Source organism: Sinocyclocheilus anshuiensis, unplaced genomic scaffold (genome assembly GCF_001515605.1).
Source record: "Sinocyclocheilus anshuiensis isolate Anshui unplaced genomic scaffold, SAMN03320099.WGS_v1.1 scaffold1597, whole genome shotgun sequence".
NCBI lineage: Eukaryota > Metazoa > Chordata > Actinopteri > Cypriniformes > Cyprinidae > Sinocyclocheilus > Sinocyclocheilus anshuiensis.
This window is the reverse complement of record NW_015536587.1, coordinates 193,782-203,685: the sequence shown is the minus strand read 5'-3', so window position 1 is coordinate 203,685 and position 9,904 is coordinate 193,782. Positions and strand designations below refer to the sequence as shown.

Genomic DNA, 9,904 nt, shown 5'->3' with positions numbered 1-9,904 from the left:
AAAATCAATTTAAACTTATTGGAAAAGATTAATTTCTATCTGACCACCACACAGAATATGAAAAACTTTAGGAGTCAGCTGTCCACGAAAGTCCTTAAGATAACAGCATGATAACACACATTAATCAGTTGAATGAATGACTCCATGACTCACTCATTAAGTGACTTACCGTCCCTTACTGGTAGTTTAGTTGAGAAGTATGTTGAAAAGTATGCATTTTTCCCCTCAACATTTCTTATTTGTATATTCATAAATGCATTTAAAACATTAATCTCAAAACATTATTTATTGCAGTAATTATTGTTATTTGCAGTGTAAATTATTTAATCTGACTGGTAGCAGCCCTATAGTGTATATTGAATTTATTGATAAATTGTAATAATTTGACATGAAAGATGATGCATACATCTAAAAAGTTTAAAAATAGGCCTTTGTAAAGGTAAATAAAAATATGCAGATTTAAGTATGTAAAAGCTGATAGAACACTGATGAAAATATTGCTTCAGAATAATTTGTTTACTCCACCAAAAATCTCAGTGATGCAGTTATTTTGCAGGGATATTTTGTATGGAATATGGTCTGCTGACATGAAAAATTCACTGTATATCGTAGTAATAAATATCATTTATTACAGCAGTGATATTTTGTTTTCTTTTTTATTTAAACTAATTAAATATTACATATATGTATGTAATAAAATGTGTATTTCCATTACAGGTTTAGGTCTTAAATTTAATATAAGGTGGTTATTAAAGGTCTTAAAAAGTCTTAAATTTAACTTGTTCATGTCTGTAGAAACCCTGTTAAGTCTACTTGGATAAACTAGTAACATAGATACTACTATCCAAATGGTTTATGTCATAATTTATTAAGTATACTTTATTCTCATACAGCCAAAAGCTGGAACAGGACCTAAGCAACGCCAGGGAAAAAACGCGGTCAGACCACCACAAGCAGCCAATCAGAATCAGTCGACAAAGAAGAAGCGTAAAAAAGACACAAGAAACAAACATAAACAGGCATGGGTGGACAACATGAGAGTCAAGCTGATGAAAGACATGCAAAAAAGCCAAACCAGTGAAGGTGGAACGGATGGAAAGCCTTGATCGTTTTTTTTGGTGTGAAAACCAATTTATGTTATGTTTAAAAGCACTTACTATTAGTATGTACATATTTTGTGTAATATAAATTTGTTGTACATTTTGAAACAATCCTTACCAAATAAGAATCGAGTTTACATTTAAAAAAGTATCCTATTTTGTATTATTTTGTCAGCAGTAAATAAAAAATAAATTGCTTAATATAAAATCTAAAATAATTATTGTTGCACATATTTATCAGTAGCTATGTTTCCATCCAAATTTGCAAATTTAACTTATGCAGAAATAAGAATATTGCATAATGTGCATCAAGGAATTTATTGAGCGCAAAAGTTTTCATCTAGGCATTTCCAATCAGAGTTTTTTTTTTTTTTAAGCGATATCCCAAAATTCGCATTAAAGTTTAGTTGAGAAGTATGTTGAAAAGTATGCATTTTTCCCCTCAACATTTCTTATTTGTATATTCATAAATGCATTTAAAACATTAATCTCAAAACATTATTTATTGCAGTAATTATTGTTATTTGCAGTGTAAATTATTTAATCTGACTGGTAGCAGCCCTATAGTGTATATTGAATTTATTGATAAATTGTAATAATTTGACATGAAAGATGATGCATACATCTAAAAAGTTTAAAAATAGGCCTTTGTAAAGGTAAATAAAAATATGCAGATTTAAGTATGTAAAAGCTGATAGAACACTGATGAAAATATTGCTTCAGAATAATTTGTTTACTCCACCAAAAATCTCAGTGATGCAGTTATTTTGCAGGGATATTTTGTATGGAATATGGTCTGCTGACATGAAAAATTCACTGTATATCGTAGTAATAAATATCATTTATTACAGCAGTGATATTTTGTTTTCTTTTTTATTTAAACTAATTAAATATTACATATATGTATGTAATAAAATGTGTATTTCCATTACAGGTTTAGGTCTTAAATTTAATATAAGGTGGTTATTAAAGGTCTTAAAAAGTCTTAAATTTAACTTGTTCATGTCTGTAGAAACCCTGTTAAGTCTACTTGGATAAACTAGTAACATAGATACTACTATCCAAATGGTTTATGTCATAATTTATTAAGTATACTTTATTCTCATACAGCCAAAAGCTGGAACAGGACCTAAGCAACGCCAGGGAAAAAACGCGGTCAGACCACCACAAGCAGCCAATCAGAATCAGTCGACAAAGAAGAAGCGTAAAAAAGACACAAGAAACAAACATAAACAGGCATGGGTGGACAACATGAGAGTCAAGCTGATGAAAGACATGCAAAAAAGCCAAACCAGTGAAGGTGGAACGGATGGAAAGCCTTGATCGTTTTTTTTGGTGTGAAAACCAATTTATGTTATGTTTAAAAGCACTTACTATTAGTATGTACATATTTTGTGTAATATAAATTTGTTGTACATTTTGAAACAATCCTTACCAAATAAGAATCGAGTTTACATTTAAAAAAGTATCCTATTTTGTATTATTTTGTCAGCAGTAAATAAAAAATAAATTGCTTAATATAAAATCTAAAATAATTATTGTTGCACATATTTATCAGTAGCTATGTTTCCATCCAAATTTGCAAATTTAACTTATGCAGAAATAAGAATATTGCATAATGTGCATCAAGGAATTTATTGAGCGCAAAAGTTTTCATCTTGGCATTTCCAATCAGAGTTTTTTATTTTTTTATTTATTTTTTTTTTTAAGCGATATCCCAAAATTCGCATTAAAATAAGTGGATGAAAACATAGCTCTTGACATCCTGATGTGTTTTCTAACAGTATTTTTGGGCAGTTTTGTCTAAACTCGGCGAGAAAGATGTGGGTGTGTCTGAATCGTAAGAGACCCGCCCTACAGTATATTCTAATTTGCATACTATCCACACTAAATATAATGCAAGCTTAGAATTAGGCCATCCTTATAGAAGGCAATGTTAAAAACAGTAAAGCCAAAGCTGTCTAGACTGGTGGATAGATGTTCTCCAGTGGATTTTCAAAGTGTGCCTTTAAGCTGATATTGAGTAAAACCTATTGCGCAACTAAAGAGGAGGAATGTGCCATGGTTCACTTTTCAGTTGAAGACAGTGCCAAGGACTGTACCACAAAGGCTGCCACAGCAGTTTTAAAGATATATTAACCTAAAACTGAAGTAATAGTAACATTTAAGGTAACGGATTTAGCTAAATGCTAATGCTTACATACAGTGTCTTTTCAACATTTATTTAAAACTCTGTTCTTTATGTGTAGATTCTTGTAATTCTTAACTTTAAAATGATGTGAACTCGCATGAGATGAAGACCTTAGATTTAAAAAAATAAATAAATAAATAAAAAAAAATTGGTTTTCTATAAAAGGAGAGTTCAATTTTTAGTTTTAGTTTGAAGTTTTAGTCAGTTAGTTTTTTAATATTTCTATTTAGCTCATTTTTATTTCAGTTTTAGGTTTGGTTATTTTAGTACCTTAATTTCAACTTTTTTCAGTTTGTTGCAAAGGGCTTTTATTAAAAATAAAAAAAAATCAGTTTATTTTTATTTTTTTAGATGAAGTTTTAGTCATTGTTTTTTAGTCGATGACTGCTTTATAAACCATCAGCTAACATTCTCAAGGAAAACTCTAAATGCATAAATGATGCTTTTTTGGATGATTCAACCTCTTTCAACTTACCAAATTGTACAAAAATATCCTAAATAATGGCCGGATTTCTAAGCATTTATGATTTTTTTTTTTTTTTTGATGATGATGATGATGAAGAAAAAAATGACTTTATCACCCTAGCAAATTATTTTTTTTAAAGAAAATGTTTGTAAAGTGACAATATGTGAATATATGAAGTGTAATATTTAAAGAGCCCTAAATTTGGATTTAGATTAGTTTTTTTACATTATATTATCAGAAATATGTACAATTATTTTGAAATATGGTATATGTAATGTTAAAAAAAATGGTCATTTTAAATTTTTTGACATTGCGAGGGCAACATATATTAAATATTTTATTAAATAAAACATTAGATACACATTTATGTATTGTGTATATAGAAACATATATATATATATATATATATATATATATATAAATGTAATATATGTGTGTGTGTATATATATGTGTGTGTGTATATATATGTGTGTGTGTATATATATGTGTGTGTGTATATATATGTGTGTGTGTATATATATGTGTGTGTGTATATATATGTGTGTGTGTATATATATGTGTGTGTGTATATATATGTGTGTGTGTATATATATGTGTGTGTGTATATATATGTGTGTGTGTATATATATGTGTGTGTGTATATATATGTGTGTGTGTATATGTGTGTGTGTTTGTGTGTGTGTGTGTATATATTAGATTCAAAACTACTAAAAAACAATGTAAAATTATTATATGAATGTATATACAAAGAAATCAATCAAAAAATACTGTTATTAAAATATATAAAAATATTTTGGACCTATAGATCGTTAAATAAATGTACGTACTTAATTCATGTTACATATCATGTTTAGTGAATGATATTTTAATATGGTTAAGTGACATTTTGATTTAAAAATAAATAAATATGACATTATTTGTTTTAGGGGTGGATGAGCAAACCATAATTGATGTCCTGACCAAACGTACTTATAACCAACGGCGAGAAATCGCTTTCGCATATGAAAGGAGAGCCAAGAAGGTCAGTAAATATATGATGTGCTTCTGTATTGATGTATCTTTGTCCAGTTTTTGTAATAATACTCATTCATCACACTTTCAGGATATGATCTCAGCCCTGAAGGGGGCGCTGTCTGGCTCTCTGGAAACGGTCATCCTGGGCCTCATGAAGAGCACTGCTCAGTATGATGCCTCCGAAATCAAAGCCTCCATCAAGGTGAACTAAACATCAATGACTTTTAATCCATTTTTTTGTTGTTGCATAGATAAAATGGGAGTGAAATCTAGATGGTCAAGGTTCTCAAAAGCATAATCTGTGTGTGTTTGCAGGGTCTGGGAACAGATGAAGAGTCTCTGATTGATATCCTCTGCTCTCGAAGCAATGCTGAGCTCATGGAGATTAGGAAGGTCTACAAGGAATGTGAGTATGAGAGTATTTAAGTGCGCTCATTAGGAGCATGAGGTTGTGATATAAAACTGTGTCTCATCGCAGTGTTCAAGAAGGACCTGGAGAAGGATGTGGCTGGAGATACTTCAGGAGACTTCGCTAAACTCCTGCTAGCTCTGGTTGAGGTGGGGTACACTTTTTGTGTGCTTTAACTGATATGCGTCTGAATTGAGATCCCGAGGATTTGGGTTTAATGTAGTATTTGTAACTTCTCAAACCATGATGGACACACGACCATGTTCCACATCAGGCCAAGAGAGCCGAGCCCAGCTCCGTCATTGACTACCAGAAAATCGATGAAGATGCCAGAGTAAGTTCTTGTGGTTTATCTCAGCATTTAATTGAAACATTAATAACTGAATTTAACATTTTAGAAATCACGCATTTTTTAGAGCAACAGTGTTTAACTTCGGTTAATTTTTTTAAAACTTCAGTTAAATATTAAACTTAATTATATATTAAATTACTATATATACATATATTCATTAATTTCTATATAATATATTACATAAAAAAAAAATCTACATTTCATTTATATTATTTATTTACATTTAAAAAAAATACACACATTATAAAATTATTATAAATATTATTTATACACTATTTACATTTACTTAAGTAAACTTTCTTAAAAACTAAAATATTTATATACATTTATGTGCAATATTTATAAATTATAACAATAACGTATTATTTATATGCTATTTATTTGCATTAAGTATATATTAAACTTATTGAAAAATATATATACATTTATTCATGTACAATATATATAAATTATATATTTATATACTATTAATTTGCATTTTTACGTAAATATTAAACTTTAAAAAATAAATATATACATTTAATCATAATATATAAATTATAATTTATATACTATTAATTTACATTTAAATTAAATATTAGTTAAATATTAAACTTTTTTAAAAATGTAAATATTTGCAATATATACATTTATATACTATTTTTTACATTTATTGTAAGTAAATATTAAACTAAAAAATAAATATGTACATTTAATCATTTATAATATATAAATTATAATTTATATACTATTAATTTACATTTAAATTAAATATTAGTTAAATATTTAACTTTTTTTAAAATGTAAACATTTGCAATATACATTATTTATATACTATTTTTTACATTTATTGTAAGTAAATAAACTTTTTTTTTTAAATAAAATATTTATATACATTTATTGATATATAATAAATTAAGAAATAATAGGAAATAACTGATAATACAAATTACTTATTCATAGAAAATGTTTATTTATATACCATTTATTTACAATATTTAAAATCTTCTGTGCAGGCCCTTTATGATGCTGGAGTCAAACGAAAAGGCACTGATGTGAAGTGCTGGATCTCCATCATGTCTGAGAGAAGCGTTCCTCACCTCCAGAAAGGTTTGTGAGCCTTGTAATCCTTCCTTCCATCTGATAGGATAATAGCACACATAAAATTCATGTGATTTTGTGTTTTCTTTTACAGTGTTTGAACGATACAAGAGCTACAGCCCTTATGACATGCAGGAGAGCATCCGCAAAGAGGTGAAGGGAGATCTGGAGAAGTCCTTCCTTACCTTGGGTGAGACTTGTCTTTGAAGACCCCATGAAACTCAATCTTCCTTCCAGTGTTCATGTATATCCTGTTGAAACAGGAAGTTAGGATGAGATATGGTGAAGTGCTAGACCAATTTTTGTTATAGCTAGCCATTAGCCTTTAACCTTGGACCTAGACATCAAACGAAAACAAAGACGGCACTTTAAATAATCAATACATTTTAATAAGTTAGTGCTGCAACAGGAAATGCATAAGCATTAGTGGAAGCCAAGAAACACATGATTAGCAACTTTAATGCTAGTCAGAGGCAGGTGGTGTTTATCATTTCTTACATCAGTTTTGCTGGAAGAGAATTTTAAAATGCGACTATTTTAAATGCGTCAGCCTTTAGCTGTATTTTAGCAAGTATGCTACAGTTCAAGTTGATTTTTAATGGGTTTGAAAAGTCATTTCTGCTCACCAAGGCTGCATTTATTTGATCAAAAATACAGAAAATATTCGTACAATTTCAAATAATTGTTTTGTATCTGAATAGATTTTAAAACGTAATTTATTCCTGTGATGCAAAGCTGTATTTTACTCCAGTCTTCAGTGTCACATGATCCTTCAGAAATCATTCTGATATGCTGATTTGCTGCTCGAGAAACATTTTGCATTATTATAAACGATTAAAACAGTTGTTCTGCTAAATATGGACGCTATCAACTGTTTCCTTTGATCAAAAGAAGAGCATTTATTTGAAATAAAAATCTTCTGTAACATTATAAATGTCTTTCCTGTCACTTTTGATCAATTGAATGCATCCTTGCTGAATAAATGTATTACTTTCTTATTGACCCCAGTCTTTTGAATGGACCTAAAAGCCAAGAAAGTCTTTCCAAACTGCTCTAACGTTCATTTTAACCATCAAATCCAATGCTTTTATGAGTGAGAAAGCTAGTATTTACTCAGCAGCCGAATCTAATCTCCACATCTTCTCTTCTTCAGTTCAGTGCTTTGAAAACAAACAGCTGTATTTCGCCAACAGACTGCAAGACGCCATGAAGGTAAAAGGCGTTTCATCTACCAGCACTTTTTATTCTTTCACGAGCATGGAGGAAAGTAACATCTGTAATGCATCTGCTGAGGTTTCAGATGTCTTGCAGTAGAATTTCATCATGCGGTTGCGGTTCTCTTTTAATGTGGAGTATTTGTGTCTTTTAGAGCAAAGGAGCGAAGGAAAAGGTGCTGACCCGGATCACGGTGTCCCGATGCGAGGTGGACCTCAAGAAGATCAGACAAGAGTTCAGGGCCCATCACGGGAAGTCTCTGTACCAGACCATTGCTGTACGTTCCTGTGATATTACTATATGCTAATCCTGTGGGATCAGATATTGAGGAGCCTCTAAATATGTATTGCTTTATTTCGGTGTCTTATTTTCTCAGGAGCACACAAAGGGAGACTACCAGCGGGCCCTGTTGAGCCTGTGCGGGGGTGACGATTAAGTCGGCCATCCTGACAGAGTCCGGGAAGGACTACGAGAAGGACTTGAGCTCTGCGCAGATCCAGACATAGATCTCCTGTGCCTGGCCTTGAATATAGTCCCTACCCTGCTGCAGCTTTAGAGACCATTACATCCAGTAATCATGCACCATGTGTTTTCCATTAAGACGGATCACTAAATGAACATGGTAAGAGCTAAATGTGCCATATATGGTTTCACAGCCCTTTAGAGACAGAATCTCAGCCAGATAAAGTGAATCAGCATAGATACTGGTGTCTTGTTGAAGTTCTTGCATAAAGAACATATACACTTGTACTTTTACCCTTTTTTCTACACTAGGAAATAAAACCATTCATCTCTGCTTCTTTTATTTTTCTCTCTTTCTTTCTGTGAAAAACTTCTAACAACCGTATATTGGTCTTTTTTTGTATTTAAATATTTAGATGCAATGACCTCTCAAAAATTATTTGGACATTTAAACCACATTTATTAATATCTCTTGCTTTATCATTTAAAGTCTTTTTTTTTTTTTTTGTATTGCTTAAAATGTTTGCACTCATTTAATTTTAAATACAACATTTAGGGGGTAGGGGATCAATTTCAAATTTTAGATTAAAAAATGTAGTAATAATGATTGTAATAATAATGTTAAAAATTCTTTGGACCAATATTTATTGTGAAAAACACTATACAAATAAATTTTATTTATTAATCATTTTAATTAAAAATCATTGTATTCATTAAAAAGAAATTTATTAATTTAATCATTTATTTTGGCTTAAACATATTTTAAGTATATAGTGTCTTTATATTATCACACTTACTTTTTTTTTTTTTCACACACCATAATTAGCCTTTAAACCACATGAATGCACATTAATTCATATCTAATGCTTTATAAATTAAATTGTCTTCCAGCTTTGCTTGAAGTGTGTTTGTGCCCATTTACTTTTAAATATTATTACAAAAATGCTTGGTTTATATTTTATCTAATGGAATAACAACGAATGAAATTTTTAAGTTTTCATACTAATACCCAAGAATAAAATTTTAGATCTTAAAAAAAAAAAAAAAAGCTGTTACTTTGGACCTATTTATAGTGAAAAGCGCTATGCAAATAAGTGTTATTTATGAATAATTTTAATTAATGATATTTTTTATTTCATTAAAAATACAAAAATATTTTGGTTTTAGGAATTTAAACATTTAAAGAATATATTGTCTTAATATTTATCACTGTAATATATAATATACAATATATTCTTGCCTTTGTATTTTAGGAAGGAGGTCCTTCACAAGAGATTCACAAAATTTGGGGGTATTTGTTGTATTGGTATTAGTTGTGAATGAGCTGTAAGTTGTGGGTTGCATTTATGCTGTATTGCCACTAGAGAGCGATAGAGCCACAGGCTCCGTTTGTGTGGCTAACAGCCAGAAACCATCTATGGCAGGGGTGCCCAACCTCGGTCCTGGAGGGCCGGTGTCCTGCAGAGTTTAGCTCCAACTCCTAATCAAACACACCTGAACCAGCTAATCAAGCTCTTACTAGGCATACTAGAAACTTGAAGGCAGGCGTGTTGAGGCAAGTTGGAGCTAAACTCTGCAGGACACCGGCCCTCCAGGACCGAGTTTGGACACCCC

The 9,904-nt window shown here is 30.5% G+C and overlaps 2 protein-coding genes across 2 annotated transcripts in view; both read left to right on the top strand.

Moving 5' to 3' along the window:
• Positions 1 to 1,285, top strand: part of LOC107703204 (little elongation complex subunit 2-like) — an 18,760-nt gene extending 17,475 nt beyond the window's left edge. Inside the window, exon 15 of the mRNA XM_016505761.1 lies at positions 894 to 1,285. Within this exon, the coding sequence (XP_016361247.1) occupies positions 894 to 1,106 (213 nt within the window). The 3' untranslated portion in view covers positions 1,107 to 1,285. The remainder of the gene's footprint in view (positions 1 to 893) is intronic.
• A 3,365-nt stretch (positions 1,286 to 4,650) lies between these two features.
• Positions 4,651 to 8,633, top strand: LOC107703194 (annexin A2-like). Its single transcript, XM_016505754.1, has 10 exons — positions 4,651 to 4,779; positions 4,861 to 4,974; positions 5,088 to 5,178; positions 5,251 to 5,330; positions 5,456 to 5,515; positions 6,529 to 6,622; positions 6,708 to 6,803; positions 7,767 to 7,825; positions 7,983 to 8,105; positions 8,205 to 8,633. The coding sequence occupies exons 1-10, from the start codon at positions 4,666 to 4,668 to the stop codon at positions 8,262 to 8,264; spliced, it is 891 nt and encodes a 296-aa protein (XP_016361240.1). The 5' UTR covers positions 4,651 to 4,665; the 3' UTR covers positions 8,265 to 8,633.
• The last annotated feature ends 1,271 nt before the right edge of the window (positions 8,634 to 9,904 follow it).

Coding starts and splice junctions, on each gene's coding strand:
- LOC107703194 (XM_016505754.1), top strand. CDS start 4,666: ATGACATTATTTGTTTTAGGGGTGGATGAGCAAACCATAATTGATGTC. Junction 5,331..5,455: donor TCCTGCTAGCTCTGGTTGAG/GTGGGGTACACT, acceptor GTTCCACATCAG/GCCAAGAGAGCCGAGCCCAG. Junction 8,106..8,204: donor CTCTGTACCAGACCATTGCT/GTACGTTCCTGT, acceptor TTATTTTCTCAG/GAGCACACAAAGGGAGACTA.